Genomic DNA, 17970 nt, shown 5'->3' with positions numbered 1-17970 from the left:
AAATCCTTCTGATGTTGGAGACCCCAGAACTGGGAGCAGCTCTGCAGGTGGGGTCTCACCTGAGGGGGGCAGAGGGGCAGAATCCTCTCCCTTGACCTGCTGGTCCAGACCAGCATTACCAACATGGGGTCTTTGTGACCTTGGTGTCCTACACGTGGATCTCCACCTCTCTGACCTTCTCCAGTCCCTTGGGAAAAACCTCCCCTGCTCCCAACCCCCTCCTTCGGCACGAGGATCGTGGTGGTGTGGGGATGAGACACGACTGGGAGCAGGAGCTGTGCCCGGGATCGTAGCTACTCCTTTATTATAAATCATGCTGTTAACGTCGCTCCTCCTCAGAGTTAGTATGTTAAACATTTTTCATTATATATATATCTATATAAAAAGGTGAAAACACCCCCCTCCCTTCACCAAAATGTCAGAACGGAACATGGCACCAGGAAGGAAGACAAATGAGGACCCCCAGCCAGGCAGGGTTTGCTGAGCACCAGAGAAGCTGCGAATCGGCCGAGGAGCAGGTGAAAACTAAAATACAGGTGGTAGAGTAACACAGGGAGGCTGGGAGGGTGCAGAGGTTTGCTCTGGGGAAAGAGGGCTGACCCCTCCCCGCACTGTAGGGATGACCCTAAAGGAACAAAACGTCTTTGGATGAGATTTCCCATCTTTGGGATGTGGAAAGGCCTGAAAATTGTAGTGATAACAACAATAATGGTAACAGAAAGAATGTGCTTTGGAGATTTGAAGTCAGATCTCCTCTGCATGGAGAAGACAAGTGTTGGCCCAGATTTGGGCAGGAGGTGACCTGGAGGAATGTCAAGCCTGCTCTTTTTCCGTCACCAGAGGTCTCCTGTGGGCACAGGAGCGGGTGGCATTGGGACTGGCACCCCGAGGCCACGGTGGCACATGGCCAGGCTGCCTTTGGGAGGAAAAGCACCTTTTGGAGGCAAAGCACCTTTTGGAGGCAAAGCACCTTTGGAAGTAAAGCACCTTTGGAGGCAAAGCAGCCTCAGAGGCTTTGGCATTCTCTGGGCAGGACCTGCAGGCTGGTCCTGAGTCAGGGCCGTGGGGACACCGTGGCAGGACAGTTCGTGTCCTGTATCTCCTTTGCTTTGCTCCCTGCAGCCCAGCATGGCCTTGATGCCCATGAAGTGACCGTAACCCTGAGCACACACTCGTGCTTCGAGGAATAGACATGGCCATAAAAGTGACAGGAAAAATAGGGGGACACCCCAATCAAAGTAGGTCGTTATGAGTGTTTGAAAAACCCCCCTCTCCCAGCTAAACTGGTGTCACCGTGGAGTGACCTGCTCCCTCTCCCCTGCTGCAGGTCCCAAGGTGACAGGATGCAAACAAAATTCCTGCTCCAACCCCACTTCCCACAGCGGCTCTTCCTCAGGAGCCACACGCCACGCTCGTCACCCGAGGCACCCAGACCCTCCTCCCTGTCTCCCCTGGGATCCCGAGGGAATGGCAGCACCCCTGGGTGTGCTCAGGCTCCCACTGCAGACCACGGTGCTCTGTGATACCCTCGGACGCGGGCATGGAACAGGATGAGGTGAGTGGTGCCGCTTCCCCCACTGGCAGGACCTGGGCCCACGACTAATAAATAACAACATCAGAACTTCAAGTAATGTCCCTGCCCATATTCCCACTCTCCCACCGCTCATCCATGCTGGGAGCTGCAGTGGTTTAACTGGGAACCTGCCATCGTGAAGCTCAGGGGGCGAAGGTTGCTGGTTTTGGGGGTTTGGGTGGCGCTGGCTCCCACTGGAAGCACGAGCAGTGTCTGTGTTGGAGCCAGGGGAGATTCCCAGGTTGGAGAGGAAGGGCCCGGCTCGGTGACCCTCCAGCATAGCTTTTGCCTTCCAGTTTTCCCACAGGGGTCAGGCTGTGTCCCTAATGCCCCTGGCAGGTTTTACAGCACATCTGTCGGAAGTAGGTCCGGCTGCAGAACTTGAACTTCAGGACGAGCGGGCAGTAGGCAACCTTGTTGACATCCTTGCACTCTGGGGGGGAGACAGAGGGAAGGAAGCAGAGTTACAGCTGCCTCAAGGTGAGGAGAACCCCAGTGTCCAGCTCCTGGGGGTGTTCTTGCCAGGAAGCAGCAAGATGCTGTGATGAAGAAGCTACTGAGAACCTCACTGCTGAAAACCTCAGTCTGCCAAGGTGCAGTTCACAGACTCACAGAACATGCTGAGTTGAAAGGGACCCCCATGGATCATTGATTCCAACCCTCAGCCCTGCACAGGATCATTCCCAAGAGTCTCACCATATGCCCCAGAGGATCATCCAAATACTCCTGGAGCTCTGGCAGCCTTGGTGCTGTGCCCACTGCCCTGGGGAGCCTGGTCAGTGCCCCAGCACCCTCTGGGGGAAAAACCTTTTCCTGAGATCCAACCTCACCCTGCCCTGACACAGCTCCAGCCATTCCCTGGGGTTCTGTCCTTGATCCCCCCAGAGCAGAGCTCAGTCCCTGCCTCTCCTCTGCCCCTCCCCAGGCAGTTGGAACTGCAGTGAGGTCTCCCCTCAGTCTCCTCTTGTCCAGCTGAACACACCAAGTACCCTCAGTGTCCTCACATGGCTTCAAATCAAGGCCTTAAGTTACTCCATTTCTCAGGGTCACAGCACACCAGGTTGACCTGGTTGTCCCCCAGTGGGAGACAGCACTGGAACACAGAATGGCCTCACTTCCAACCCAAACCACTCTGTGGAATGATTTGGATTGGAAGGGACATTAAAGACTATCCAGTCCCACCCCCTGCCATGGGCAGAGACACCTTCCACTAGCCCAGGTTGTTCCAAGCCCCGTCTAACCTGGCCTTGGACACTTCCAGGGATGGGGTCTCCTCACCCCAGAGCCCAGCTCGGGCTGTGCTGGCTCTGATGTCCCTATACCACGCAGCCCCTGAGCTGGCAGTGCCCCACGTTTCCCATCCCAGAGATCCCGTTCCCCTCACCCTCAGGGTTGTCCGTGGGTCCCGACTCGCACTTGGTCTCGCACTGCTGCATCCCCGGGGGCTGCAGGGCCTCCACACACTCACTGGACGGCTGCCCGGTGTGGGCCAGGCACTGGACGGATCTTCTCTGCTGGCCGAGGCCACACTGGGCCGAGCACTGTGGGGACAGCACACAGGGAGCTGTGGCGGCCACCACGGCTTTAGGAACACCTGCTGGGTGTTGGGAGGTGCAAAGGGTGCTGGGTGTGGTCATCCCTTCCCTCCCCGGGGACCTCCTGGCATGACAGTGCTGTTACCCCACTTCCCAAAAGGCTTGGTTTGAATCTCCAGGACTCAGTGAGGATCTCTCCATCCTGCCCTAAACCACTGGTTGTTCTCAGGCCTCCTGCACCCCAATGTCACCCTGCAGCTTGAGGGGTGTTGAGGGAAGGAGGGACTGTCAGTGCTGCCCTGCTGGGCTGTGGTGGGGGGACCAGCAGTGGCCCTACATGGAGCTGGGCCACTACAGCCCTGCTGACCCTAGGTACCCATGGTGGCCCTCACACAACCTCCACGGGGCCCTGCTAGACCTGGGAGACTCCTGGGTCAGCTGTGCCCTTGGGCCACCATCACATGGCCTTCTGAGCCAGGAGGGAGCAAGGAACCCTGCCACAGGGTCCCAGATAGTTGTGGTGGCCACATGGGGTTGTGCTGGCTGGTAAAAGCCTCATGTGCACGAGGATTTGAGGGGCTGGGGAGTTTTCCACGGGGAGGAGTGTCCCTACCTCTCCCCACTCGCCGGTGACCCAGCGGGGCGGGGGGCAGCGCCGCAGGTTGCACCTCATGCTGGTGGGGGGCTTGGAGGCCTCGTGGCACTGGGCCGTGGGCAGGGTCGCGCTGTGGTCGCCGCTCTTGCACAGGACGATGCGGTGGCGGAAGCCGGGGCCGCAGTTCGGGGTGCACTGCAGGGAGGGGAAAGAGGGGGCACAGGTCAGGGGGTCCAGCAAGGAGCAGAGACAGGCAACTCTGGCTCCCTGATGTGTCCTCCCACCTTCCCTGTGTCCTGAGCTACAAGACCATTCCCCAGGTTATGCTCTCTATGGTGAGCTCTGACCTGGTGAGTGGCACTGCCTCATAGACCAGGGCCCTCTGAGGGGTGAGGGCTCTTGTGAATCACAGAATTACAGAATATTCTGAGCTGGAAGGGACTCACAGGGATCATCCAGTCCAACCCCTGGCCCTGCACAGACACCCCAACAATCCCACCCTGTCCCTCAGAGCGTTGTCCAAAGGCTCCTGGAGCTCTGGCAGCCTTGGGGCCGTGCCCACTGCCCTGGGGAGCCTGGGCAGTGCCCCAGCACCCTGTGGGGGAAGAACCTTTCCCTGAGATCCATCCCAACCCCCCTGGCACAGCTCCAGCCCTTCCCTGGGTCCTGTCCCTGGTCCCAGAGCAGAGCTCAGTCCCTGCCCCTCCGCCTCCCCTCGGCAGGAGCTGCAGCCCCCGAGGAGTCTCCCCCCAGTCTCCTCTGCTCCAGCTGAACCAGCCGAGTGCCCTCAGCTGCTCCTCAGACCCGTCCCCATCTCCATGCCCCTCCTTTAACTCTTACCTCTGACCAGTCCAGGGCCACCCACTCTGGAGGGCACGTCTGGTTGTTACAGGGCTCCAGCATCTTTGGCCGTGGGTGGGAGCAAGAAGCATCATCCAAGGTCTTCTCCTCGGTGGAGGAGATCTTGCGCTTGCAGAAGACGCTGCGCGTGCGGACACCCTCGTTGCAGCTCCGGCTGCACTCGGACCAGTTCCCAATCACCCACCTGGAGACAGGACAAACAGCAGAGCTTGGGAGGAGCTCAGTGGGCCAGGCTTGTCCTTGTCCTCATGCTCCTGCATTCAGTCCTTGGTCCTGTTCTGGTCACAGCCTCCCAGGCAGCTCTGGTTGAACCACAGAGTTCCTCCGCATCTCCCCTTCCCTTCAAGGGAGGGGCAAGGACAGATAGAGATGGGCTGAGACAACTTTGGAGGGACTCACTGAGTATCTGGGAGGAGAAATCTTCCTCTCTTCTGCAACAGAGCTGCTTTAGCCAGGCAGTAACACCCCTGGATACCCTACCAGTGTCTCACACATTGGTGTCATCCTGGTTTAAAACTGGTAGAAGGTGGAAAAGGATCCTTTGGAATAATTTTGGAATAATTGGATAATTTTGTGTATTACCTGACCAACAGGATTTTTTTTTTTTGCTGTGGTGGGGGACTCTGACCCAGGAATGGCAGACAAGGGGGAATTTCACCCTCTTCCACACTGGCTTTCCCACCCTCCCTCCCTCCACCTGCTCTCTGCCACGGGACTCACGCTGGGGGACATGGCTCGGTGTTGCACAGCCTCTGCCTCTCCAGCAGTTTGTTTTCAGGGCTGCAGAAATGGTTGGAGACAGTTGAGCCATCAGAAAGTTTCCTGCATACCACAGACTGGATCTGGCTGCCTGCCAAGAGAAAAGAGGCAAAGGAGGAAAGAGAGGAGGACGGTGAGGGCTCACATGGAACTGGCCCCACAGCTCTGCTCCCGTGGGGGGATGTGACAGATCAGCCACTTGTCCCTGCACCTCAAGCCTTAACCTACTTTTCTATTCATCACCAAGGCCTCCTCTGACATCTCCAGTAAAAACTGGGGGTGTGAAATGATGGTGTCAACAACTGGACGTGGCACTCAGTGCTCTGGCCTAGTTGGCAAGGTGGGGATTGGTCACAGTTTGGACTCGATGGTCTTGGACCTTTCCAACCTTAATGATTCTATAAATCTGTGAATCTAAAGGTCACCAGCCAGGGCATGTCACAGGATGGAGGATCAAAGCATTCCAAGGATCTCATCCTCAAATAAACCTGTTCTAACCTTGGCCTTGTGACATTTTCTGGGCAGCACTGGGGGGAATAATTGGAACAAAGGGAGACAAACTCTTGGTTGAGGTCGAGCACACAAGACCAGGTCAGGGCCCTGAGCTTTAAACGGGGAACATTATTAAGCTCTTCTCTTCTGAACACCAGCTCAGTCCCTCACAGCCAGGATCTCTAGAGCCACAAGACATGGCCCAAACCTTGGTGTCGATCCCCATGGGAACCAGCTCAAGGGATTCAGGGAAGCACCAGTGGTGTTTCTGTTCACATACATGTGGATCTGAGGCCAGAGGGACTATCGTGATTGACCAATATGTCCTTGCCCCATCCCTGGAATTGTCCAAGGCCAGGTTGGATGGGTCTTGGAGCAACCTGGGCTAGTGGAAGGTGTCCCTGTCCATGGCAGGGGGTGGAACAGGATGAGCTTTAAGGTCCCTCCTGATCTAAAGCCATTCCATGATTTGATGCATTGCATAAGTAAATGGATTTAAAAGGGCCTGGAGTGCCAGGACAAGGAGGAAAGGCTTCTGATACTGCCAGAGGGCAGGGTTAGATGGGTTATTGGGAAGAAATTCTTCCCTGTGAGGGTGGTGAGGCCCTGGCACAGGTTGCCCAGAGAAGCTGTGGCTGCCCCTGGATCCCTGGAAGTGTCCAAGTCCAAGTTGGACGGGGCTGGAGCAACCTGGGCTAGTGGAAGGTGTCCCTGCCCATGGTAGGGGTGGAAGAAGATGGGCTTTAAGATCCCTTCCAGCCCAAACCATTCCATGATTCTATGATATGCCACCTCCCACCACTTCCACCACCCACACGTGTTCCAGCTGCAAGTGGCCCCCAGGTTGTTTGCCCTGGCACTCTGGCCACAGGGTTGTGTTGGCTGAGTGCAGGGTGGGAATGTGGAGAGACCCAAGAGTTCCTTGAGAGCAGAGGAGAGCAGAGCAGAGCAGAGCAGAGCAGAGCAGACACCACTGTCCGTGCTCTGCCTCGTGCAGCTCAGACACAACAGTGGGAGTCCCAGCAGTGCAGACATGTATCCCCCCCAACTAAAATGGGATCAAACCTCACCCCCTGCACACAGCACGGAGCATTTGGTCCATGGGGTGTAGTGCCAGGAATACTGGTTGGAGCCGTCCCTGCCAACGGGTGCGTTGAACTTGTAGCGGATCCCCTGCGGCTCCGTCCGCACCAGGACCTGCAGAGAAAGGCACCACCAAGGCATCAGTGCCACTGAAGTCCAGCATGACCATCTCGATCATCCCATGAGCTCTCTTAAATCAAGGGTAGCTGAAATCTTCCCCCCTTTCCCTTTTCCAGTCCTTCTCAGAATTGGCACAGTAGCCAGTCACCTTTGAAGGTGACACAATCAGGGAACAAGCTCCCATGCACTTAAGGATTAAATCATCCCAAAGCCTGGCAAATTGGGAGGGAGACCTGAGAATTTAGCCCAATTTGCCTCTGATTTCTGTGTCCCTTTACTCCAGACAGCAAGGGTAGGGGCTGATTAGGTCCAGCAGCTTGAAGCTGAGCCAGGGAAGATTTAGGATGGATCTCAGGGAAAGGTTCTTCCCCCACAGGGTGCTGGGGCACTGACCAGGCTTCCCAGGGCAGTGGGCACGGCCCCAAGGCTGCCAGAGCTCCAGGATTGTTTGGACAACGCTCTGAGGGACAGGGTGGGATGGTTGGGGTGTCTGTGCAGGGCCAGGAGTTGGACTGGATGATCCCTGTGGGTCCCTTCCCACTGAGGATATTCTGTGATTCTATGAACTCCCACGTAGCATGGCAAATTCTCTTTAGCCTTGACCAGGTGGGGCACAAAGGAACCATGTTACCAACCATGACAAAGAGGGTGATGTTGGTGGGTCCCAAGGCCTCCAGCGACTCGGGCTCCTCAGGGGATCTCCTGTAGTGGAATGTCGTGCCGGCGATGTCAAAGCGTCGGGGGGGATCGATGGAGAGCCTCCCGTTGAGGAAATACTCACCGCTCTCCCCTCTCAGCGCTGCAGGGACGGGGGGGAAGGTCAGCAGAAGGGCTGGGAAGCACCTGGACCAACTTCAGCCAGGTGCTTCTCACCTGCAGTGCTATGACAGAGGGTAAATGGCATCAGCCTTATCTTACAGGGAGGGGAGGGATGGGGTGTGGGTCAGGGTCACACAGAAAATCAGTGTCTCATCTCAGCCTGCCCAGCACTTCACTGTGGGAAGGAGGTGCCCTGGGGGGCTGAGCCAGCTGCTGGGAGGGTGTGGGGACACCTGGCAGTGTGAAAGCTGTGGCCACGAAGCCAGGCTCAAATCCGGCTGTGCAAACGGGGTCCCGGCTGCCGGGGCTGATGGAGGCAGCGAGTGCCCCGAGCCGGGCTGTGCTTGCCCGGGCGAGTCGCTAGAGGGGGATCGGACCGCTCGCTCCTTCCCCAGCGCATTCCCACGCTCTCCCTTCGCCCTCTGCCACCAGCACTCTGGGATCAGCTCTGTGTCACTCGCTGCTGGCAACGACCCCAGTGCCACCGTGCTCCGGGGCAGGGAGGATCCTTCGTGCTCATGAGGATGCTCCCTCCACCTCGGGTGCCAGGAGAGATCCTGGGCAGGGAGAGCCTGATGACAGCAGGTGATAGCGATGGGAGCTTGGGCTGTGCCCCAGAGCACAAAGATCCAGGGTGGATGGACACAAGGAGTCCCCATACACCGAAAAGGAGGGGATGTCGGCATGTCTGATCCCCCAGCTGGGTTGGGGGGATGATCCAGGAGAATCCCACTGCGAAATCCCACCAGTGCCAGCGATCCAGGAAGGCTCCTGCTCCTGCAGAGCCGCTGCAGTGCCCACCCTGCCCACCCCTCCACCGCTGGGACGGCAGAAAGGGAAGACAAGGGCAAAGAAAATGCTCCTTGTAAAAGCAAGAGAGAGCGTAGCTGGAAAATCAAGCCCAAGGAAAACGTGAGCAGGTCTATTTTTAATGCCCAGCCCAATAAGCTGAGAGAGAGGGGAATGCCAGGGAGCCACAGGCAGCACCAAGAATGGTAGGATTTGCTCAGGGTTATGGTGCACAAGACAGAGGCAGCACCACAGGGACAGAGGGGACACTTGGATACGGCTTGGGATACACTGCCCTGCCAGCAGACCCCATGGCCCTCTCCTGTTCCCAAATCCCACCCTGGGAGCCCTGGCCCCGTCCCTGGTGGCAGTGGGAAGTTCTCCTTGCTGGACCTTTCCCGCACCCTATTAACCACAGGGAAATGGCAGAGCAAGAGGTGCCAGGCTGGGATTTCAGCACCCCCAGCCCCATCTCACCCAGGTAGTTGATGGAGAGGTTCAGCTCCCGGATGTCGATGTGGACGGAGCCCTTGGGAATCTGGATCACCTCCTCATAACCTGTGAGACAACCCAGGGCTGGTGAGTTGGAATGCTCAACCTCTGAGCCCAGAGCCAGCCCTGCCCTGGGCTGGGTGGGAGTGAGCCCCCTCCTATCCCTGGGGAAATGCTAAATGATGGAAAGAGCGTTTTGAGCACCAGGACAGTGCCCTGCTGGCTCTGCAGTTTGGGCTCTGTGATGGGACTGGCTGTGCTGGGAAGGTGCTGTGGAGCTGGGATCTCCATGGGAAACTCCCAAGCCTGGCTCAAGGGCAGCATGAGATGGGGAGGAGGGAAGGAGCTTGGAGCTCTGAGTCGGGGATTTGGGTGCCAGCACTGAGGGGGGCACAGCCTGGTCAGTGACAGGGCGGGTTTGCTCCCTGATGGCAGCCCAGTCCTACCCCTTGGGGTGTTTCTCTGGGATACGTCCCTGCCTGTCCTGGGTGAAGCTGAAAGGGGATTTGAGGGTGGGTGACACTGGCCAGGCCACTCACTCCCTACCTCCCTCTGGCAGGGACTGGTTGAAGACGCCCTCGATGGTCTCACAGGAGCTGCCGTCGCCCCCACATACACGACACTTGTCCTCCTTCGAGTCTGAGCCCAGGACACGGTCACAGCCCACGTGCTGGAGGAAGGGGCAGCAGGGAATTAGCCATCCTGGTGGGACCTTTTCCTCTGCACACCTGACTTGCAGCATCCCAGGAAGGCCATCCCTGGCTCCACCTCACACCCATCACCACACCATACAGTGCTCAGCAGCATCACCTCTCCAGGAACAGCCCTTGGGGCTCTCCAAGGCTGAGGAGGTGCAGGCAGAAATCCCATGACTGTGGGATAAGGCAGAGGTTAGGATGCCTGTGTTGAGCTGCTGGAGCTGCAGCAGCCCAAGGGAAGCCATGTCCCTGCAGCTCAGGTGTCCCTGTGGAGCCTCTGGCTCTGTCCCACTGCCACGGTCCGAGGGGGATCATGGGGGTCACCAGCACCTGTAGTGCAATGCCCCTTCTGTTCCACAGTGTGTTCAGCCCCACGGAGACAAAGAGATCCCAGAGACACAGGAAGGGAGACAGACACAGACAGAGCCTGTCTGTCTGTCTGCCTGCTGGGGGACATTGGCCACTCCCACAGTGCTTGCTTATAATTAAACTTTTATGGCCCCTCCAGATCCCATTTCAAGGGGAATATCAAATGCCCAGGGCTACACAGGCTGTGAGTGCAGAGGCCCATGTGCACACCCAGGGCCTGGAGACAGGACAGGCACAAGCCCAGTGTGGGTGAGCTCCTACCCCCCAGTGGAACTGGGAATCAGAGAGTCCCAGAATGGTTTGGGTTGGAAGGGATCTTAGAGGTCATCTTGTTCCAACCTCTGCCATGGGCAGGGACACTTTCTACTATCCTAGATTGCTCCAAGTCCAATTTGGCCTTGGACACTTCCAGGGATGGAGCAGCCACAGCTTCTCTGGGCAACCTGTGCCAGGGCCTGACCACCCTCACAGCCAAGAATTCCTTCCCAACATCCCATCTAACCGTGGAATATTGGGAATATCTCTCTGGCAGTAGGAAGCCATTCCCCCTTGTCCTGTCCCTCCATCCCTCGTCCCCAGTCCCTCTCCAGCTCTCCTGCCCCTCTCCAGCCCCCTTTAGGCCTGGGAAAGGGCTCTCAGATCTCCCTGGAGCCTTCTCTTCTCCAGGTGAACCCCCCCAGCTCTCCCAGCCCTCCACCTCTGCCATGTCCGTGTGGGCAGGTTGAGGGCAGTGCTCCCATGCCTGGGGGTCTATCCTTGCCTCCCCATCCCTGTCCCAGGTCCCAGCAGCACCTTGCACTCCCCATTGACACAGATGTCATTAGAGTCCTGCCGACACGGGGTCCCGTCCACCACGGCCGCCGCCCGCTCCGTGTAGAAGTTGAAGCCCTCGGCCAGGCAGTTGAGGGAACAGGCCTTCACACCCCCTGGGGAAGGAGCAGAGGGTCAAATGGTGCTGCCAAGGAGAGAGGAAAGATGTGGAGATGCAGGAGGATGTCCCTGATGAGCAGAGACCCACAGAGGCACTGTGTCAGGGCCCTTCAGATGGACACCGACCCACGGTGAGACACTGTCCCTCCTGCACAGCCTGGGAGGCAGGGGCTGGATGTGACGGGGAAGGAAACAAACTGGTTCTTTTCTGGGTCTTCTGGCACTTTACAGCTCCTTGTGCCCACTTTGCAGACAGGGAAACTGAGACAGCACCTCTTCAGTGAATCGTCCAAGGGTTTTTTCAGCTCCCAGACCAGAACAATCAAGTTTTTCAACTCCTACACCAGTTACTAGGCCAGAGCAACCATTTGTTTGTGTTTGACGCTGGTGGATACTGGGTCCTTCACAGCAAAGATGATGACAGCAGTGTGAGGATGAAGGGGAAAGGATGCCCAGGTTACTGCTAAAATATCTGTTCCCTAACACCCCTTGCCAAAGCATCAGGTAAGGAACAGAGGCTGGATAGGTTGGCTTATAGTGCCTGGGAGCAGGATGTGGGACCAGTTATGGAAGGAGATACCAAAGCAGAGCAGTTCCCTCTCTCCTGCCATTAGATTTTATCAAATGCTGGTGTGGATTGAGCCATTTTCTGCATTTCCTGAGCATCCCAAGGAGACCCAGCAGCCTGCATGACCCTGGCAGAGAAGCCTGAGCTGTGGCAGTTCCCTCCTGCAGGCACCAGCAACAGTCCTGAGCCCTGTGCCAGAGCTGGGAAGCACCTGGGATGGGAGAAAATCTGCAAAACTTGCAACTGGATACAGGACATCAAAGGGGCAGGGGGAGGGGAGGCCCAGCTGTGCCTGGGAGCATCCAAGAGCAGCTGTGGGGAAGGAAGAGCAAAGCCGGAAGAGGGAGGAGCAGGAGGAGACATGAGAGGGGAATTCGGCAGCTTGGAGGCATGTTGTGGAGCAGGATGCCTGGGCAAGCCCCTGGAGAAGGTCTGGGAGCCTGGGAAGCAGCTGCTGAGCAGGGGAAACTCAGCACCCACCACTGTCCCGCCTTTGAGAGCCAAGAGCAGAGCCTGGACTTGGGGGTCCCTGCACAGAGGTGAGATTGGGGTCTGGGAGCTCGTGCTCCATGTGGGATGAGTCCTTGCTGGCTCACCTCATCTAGTCACTTGGGAAAGGCTTGCAGGTGGTGGACTTCTGCACTTAAAAGTCTTATGGAAGAAAAATGGGGAGCGGGAGAGTGGAAGAGGAAGGAGTGGAGAGAAGAGTGACCCTGAGTTAGTACCTATGTCCTGATGGCTGGAACAGTCCTCAGCACACCCTCCCTGGTGACAATTTCCAGTCAGGATTTGCCCTTGGCAGCCAGGTCACTATCCCACCCACCAGAGGAAAGGAGACTGGTACCACTGCCCAGCATCTGTTGGGAGCTGGAGTGTCCTCATCACTCAGCTGGCCAAGAGGTAGTCGGGTGGTTTGGTCACCTGGTCCTCGTTCAGGTGGCTCCAGTGACAACTGTGTGTCCCCATGACAGCAACACTGACTAAGGGTGAGCCCAGATCCCAGAAAGATCCTTTGAAACAGCACAACATGCCTTGAAATTCCGGGAGATGGGAATTATTTTCATCAGCAACCAGGATCCAGCCTCTCCCAGCGTGTGGGTGGTTTGGTGGGAGCTGCACTTTTTAGGGTGGGAGCCTGAGGGCTCTGTATCCCCCCAGGCTGGCTCAGTGCTGCCCAGCAGTGCCTGAATCCACAGGACTTGAGTGAGATGCTCAGCACAAGCTCTTGTAGAGCCTGTTGTGGGTTCACGACCACGAGAGAAGAGCGACTTCCACAGAACGAGTGAGACCTCCCAGCCTGGGCACTGCCCAGCCAGTGTCACTAATTAGAGAATATCCTGAGTAGGAAGGATTCACATGGATCATCAATTCCAACTCCTGGCCCTGCACACACACCCCAACCATCCCACTCTGTCCCTCAGAGCATTGTCCAAACAATCCTGAAGCTCTGGCAGCCTTGGGGCCGTGCCCACTGCCCTGGGGAGCCTGGTCAGTGCCCCAGCACCCTGTGGGGGAAGAACCTTTCCCTGAGATCCATCTTAAACCTCCCTGAAACATCTTCATGCCATTCCTTCAGGTCTACAGCCCTCTGCTCCTGGAGAGGTGAACCCCCCCCCCCCAGCCAGGCATCATCCTGCAGACTTTGACCCCCCACTCCTCACTTTGGTTTGTAGTCCCAGGTCAGCACAGCCTCAGTTACACCTTCGAATGTTTAATGCAGCTATTAAAACAGAATATTTCCAGCTGGCTGCCTCTCAGTGTGTTTTGTTCCTCCTGCCTGTCCTCTCCCATAGAGGAATTAAGGCTTATTACAATTTCTGATTAGCAATCTCCTGTTTTCTGCAAGGATCTGCTCCTCCCCATCCCTCTCACAGCCCCGTGTGACTCCCGCACACGCCAAGAGCAAGAAGAACAACTGAGCGAACCGAGCAAAATAAACAAACAAACAAAGCCGCATTCCAGGAGGGATCTGCTGACTGCTGAGCTCCGAAAGGCTGAGCTCAGCTCTTCCAAACATCTCCACTCCCGGGGTCTGGGCTCTGGGAGCACTGGAAATCAGCGCCAGGAAAACAGGCTGTACCGCCCCTGCACAGCCCGACCTCGGTGCCGGTGACCCGGCGGTGTCAGTGGGTGGCTCCTTCCCTTCCCAAATTCCCTGCAGGATTGGTGCCTTCCCCCTCCAAACTCCTTGTCTTGGGGTGGGGGTGCTCCATGCCCAGGGTATTTCCCCAGTAATTATGGGGTCAAGCATCTGATGGGGAAAGGGCACAAGCAGCCCTGAGCCACTGCACCTTTTTGGGAAGCTCAGGGATGCTGAGATGAGAGGGGGACGGGATTCAGCAGAGGATCAGGGTGGTGAACACAGCTCCCTAAGAGTGCCCGAAAATAACCTGAGGAGCAGATATGCTGTCAGCTGGAGGTGGAATGCCCAAGGATGAGGCTGCCAACACGGATCCTGGGGGGCTGCTTGTGCCAGTGGGGAGGGAGGGAGTGACACCCACCACACCAGAGCTCTCTGGGCACCACTGGAAGAGCCCAAGAGGGAGTGAGGGAGGTGATGATCAGCCCTCACCGCCTCCCCAGAGCTGGGCAGGGATGTCTGATGGCACAGGGGCTGCAAGGGAGAAACACAGGGCCTGGCAGCAAACCATCAGTGGCAAGGGGAAAGATAAGAGGGGACTGTTCCCTGGGGGTCTTATCTACGACATGGAGAAGGTGGAGGTGCAAGGCACCTCCCTCATAGATGTACCTCTGACACCCAAATGACTCCAAGTATCACGAAATCCCACAGGCATGTGAAGATGCTGCTGAAATCAGAGAATCACAGAGGGGTTTGGGTCACAAGGGACTTCCAAAGACTGCCCAGTCTAACCCCCTGCCATGGGCAGGGACACCTTCCACTATTCCAGGTTGCTCCAAGCCCCATCCAACCTGGCCTTGAACACTTGCAGGGATGATCATTCCCCACAGACAACCTGGAGAGCTGAGAGAGAACTCTCAGGTCTCTTCAAGGCATGAATGTGCCAACACTTGTAGCCTCCTGGGAAGGGGACAGGTTTTGTTACCTTATTTTATGATAGAGGAAGCTGAAGCAGAAAGAGAAAGGGGCTCTTTTTAAAAACCAAAGCAAAAATCCTTGTCAGAATCAGGTTAAAACTCAAGAGCTGATGCTGGACCAACCATTCCCTGGACTCCCACCATGGGGCCATGCCTGGGCAATAGAGAGGTCTGAGCGAGGGCAGCTCCAGCCTGCAGGGCTGTCTTGCACCTTGGCATCCATTGGGGTCTTTGTGTGACTTACTGCTTCACAATTATTCCATTTTTATTGATCCATCCCCTGCAGCCTCAGCACATCTGCTCCAGCTGCAGGAGCCCCCTGGGAGCTGTGTTATTTACACAGCTGGGGAGGATTTCCCCACTCGAATTCATTAACTGTATGAAGGAGATTCACTGTTCCTTCTCATTATTAAGAGATTTCTGCCACAGGGGCCTGCTCCCACCCCCTCTCCTCACTGGACCTTCTGCAGGACACAGGATTGCTCTTGAGATGAGGGAATTGCTGCTCTTTGGAGGATCCAGCAGCTCCCATCCCTTCACCTGTGCAGCAGCTGAAAGCTTTACCTGCCTGCCCTGTTTCCTCCCCATCAGACACCATCACTCCCTTCTCTTGTCCATCCTCCTCTTTACTCCCTCAGCAGTTCAGGAAACAAGACCTGAGGGAAGAAGCTGAACAGCTCTGGTGCTGCTGGAGTTGGTTCTGGCAGAGCAAGGAAGTTAAGGGGAGGTTGCACAGGGGTAGGCGACCCAGGATGAAGGAACAGCAGATGCCTGGAGGGGTGCACATCAATCCACAGGCAGGTGAGGGGGTGGCAGCACATCCCAGGAGCACAGAAAGGGCAGCCTGCGGGCCCTGGGCTAGTGGGAATCCTGACTAGCTGTCCATCAGACCCCTTGGACCACAAGACCCATCCCTCCAGAGCGTGACAGAGAGCAAAGTCAGCTCTGTCTGAGCTGGGGGATGCTCAGCCCAGCCCAGCACTCGCCCCCACTGTAGGTTTTCCAGGTGGGATGCTCAGCCCAGCCCAGCCTAGCCCAGCCCAGCCCAGCACTCACCCCCACGGTAGGTTTTCCAGGTGTAGTACTTTCCTCGGAAGGGGACGTTGTCGAACTCGGCGCACTGGAGCTCTCGGAAGTCCTGGGAGCCGGGTGGGCAGTCCTGGAGACACAACCAGGGGTCAGGGCAGGGCTGGGGCAGCCTCACTGGGCTGCTGACACACTGACACCAGCCCTTGGAGGATAGGGACACCAGCCCTGACACTGGGCACTGCTGCAGGACAGCAGGAGAATCCCTCCTGCAAAGCTGGACATGATTTAAGACCAACAGCACTCAGGTGCTCTGACAGAGATGTGTCACTTGGAAGCCCAGGGAAGCAATAGAACCCTCTATTTTCCTCACCATCAGCCTGTGGAAGTTAAAGCTACCATTCCCCAGGTCCAAAGCTTCACTGACCATCTCTACAGCAAAATTCTTTCTCTGCTCCCCTTGAGGTTTAACCCTCAGCCCTGGGAAGCAAAGTCCTACCCGGCATTTCATGAGCTGCTCATGGAGTGTGTGAGAGGCATCCCTGCCATGTCAGAGCTGGAACCCTCTGATCTCTCCTCCCTTGCCTCTCTATCTTTTTGGGCCCCTCTTGATGCTGAAGCCCCACAGGTACGAACCACCCACCCTTGGAGCAGCTCGCAGATGTGCATGGTCCTGCTCGCTGTTCCCCCCTGTGGGATTGCTGCTGGAACACCCTGTTTTTGCCTCTCCCAGCCTCCTCCTCTTCCTGTGGGTCCCACAGCTGCACATAACACCCTGCATTGTGTGGGAAGGGCTCCCAAATCCTGGCTGGGACACAGCCCTGCCAGCCCAGCACTACTCACGTCGGTGTTGCAGGACCGGTACCTCTTCCTCTCTCCCAGGCAGTACTTCCCTCCGATCGTGGGCCTGCCAAAACCAGGAATGAGATGGTGGAACCAGCTCGGGGTAGGGAGTTGTGTTTGTTGCCCCAAGTCTGCAGGAGGACCATGGCTTCTCCCAACCCTGCTGATCCTGCCTGGATGGGCTGGGAGGAGGAGCAGCCTCCACAGGGCTCACACACTGGGCTGGATGTGCACAGTGGGGTTGCACAAGTGTTTTTGGGTCTGTGGCTGCGGGTCCAACACCAGCACAAAGCATTGAGCTGCTGGGAAAACAGGACATGCAGGAGCCGTGAGCAGAGCAGAGACCTGCACAGGCACCTGGCTGTGCCTTCTGATACCTTAAAATCTATATTTTATAAGGTTTTAGTACAGCTTGTTAGTACCTTTAGCTTTGTACAAGATTTCTAAAAGTGCTGTTGAACATTCCTTGTTAAGAATTTCAAAGGACAAGGGATTTTAATGAGGTGAAGTTTTCTACCTGTAAAAATGTACTGAGAAAGAGACCTAACACTTGCTATAAGTAGCCAAAGCTACTCAGGGGCCTTGAAACCATTCCAAAAGGGTCAGAGGAGATGAGGAAGACAAGAAGATGAAGGCATAGTCTTTTTAGGACCACTGAGTCAAATTTGAGGTGTGGCAGGGGCGTGGTGAGGGCGGTGCTATGGGAGGGATGGTTTTGGAAGTGGGTGCAACAGATGAGGTGATGCCCAAAGATTGTGATTGGAAACAGAATACTGTAATTAGAAACTGGATATTGTAATTAGATGATAGTACAAAGTTGTAAAAGCCTCTGTAATCGGCGTGTGCAAAATATTCTTGTGTACCATCGGCACCGCAATAATGAAGTGCTTTTTGCCTTTCAGTACTCCAAAATAGTCCAGAGAATTATTCTCTGATTTTAGGCAACACTTCTCCATGGGACTGAGCAGTGTTGGCCATGGTAGGGCCAGGCTGACCCCCTCAGCACCCCCACGTACCGCGGGCTGTCGCAGTGGCGCACGGACGAGGACACGCCACCGCCGCACGTCCTGCTGCATTCCCCCCAGGATGACCAGGACCCCCAGGCTCCATCCACACCCTCAGGTCGGGTTCCAAAAGGCACACACTCCCTCTTGTAGCACCACTGTGGAGAGAGAGAGAGCTCTGAACACCCTGAGCACATGGTCTGACCTCCCAGAGTACTCCCCAACCTCCGTCGGACATGGCAGACAGTTCAGGGCAATTTGATCCTGGGAAATCTGGACTTGGAGCTGCACACGCCTTGGAGCCAAGTTTCAGAATCACAGAATCGCAGAAACTTCTGAGTTTAAATATTATTATTT

The 17970-nt window shown here is 56.5% G+C and overlaps 1 protein-coding gene across 1 annotated transcript in view; it reads right to left on the bottom strand.

Moving 5' to 3' along the window:
- Positions 1-290: 290 nt before the first annotated feature.
- Positions 291-17970, bottom strand: part of ADAMTS10 (ADAM metallopeptidase with thrombospondin type 1 motif 10) — a 55702-nt gene continuing 38022 nt past the window's right edge. The window contains exons 13-25 of the mRNA XM_027711524.2: positions 17626-17771; positions 16610-16673; positions 15797-15899; positions 10978-11111; positions 9665-9788; positions 9104-9184; positions 7654-7817; positions 6886-7012; positions 5285-5414; positions 4544-4748; positions 3722-3898; positions 2958-3114; positions 291-2006 (exon numbers count right to left, since the gene is read on the bottom strand). Coding sequence (XP_027567325.1) covers positions 1897-2006; positions 2958-3114; positions 3722-3898; positions 4544-4748; positions 5285-5414; positions 6886-7012; positions 7654-7817; positions 9104-9184; positions 9665-9788; positions 10978-11111; positions 15797-15899; positions 16610-16673; positions 17626-17771 — 1722 coding nt within the window. The 3' untranslated portion in view covers positions 291-1896. The remainder of the gene's footprint in view (positions 2007-2957; positions 3115-3721; positions 3899-4543; positions 4749-5284; positions 5415-6885; positions 7013-7653; positions 7818-9103; positions 9185-9664; positions 9789-10977; positions 11112-15796; positions 15900-16609; positions 16674-17625; positions 17772-17970) is intronic.

The sequence above is a fragment of the Pipra filicauda genome, unplaced genomic scaffold (assembly GCF_003945595.2).
Source record: "Pipra filicauda isolate LSUMZ 115617 unplaced genomic scaffold, ASM394559v2 scaffold294_size920599_pilon, whole genome shotgun sequence".
In the NCBI taxonomy this organism is placed as follows: Eukaryota; Metazoa; Chordata; class Aves; order Passeriformes; family Pipridae; genus Pipra; species Pipra filicauda.
Note: the sequence above shows the minus strand (reverse complement) of the source record. Positions and strands in the feature narration are given on the sequence as shown.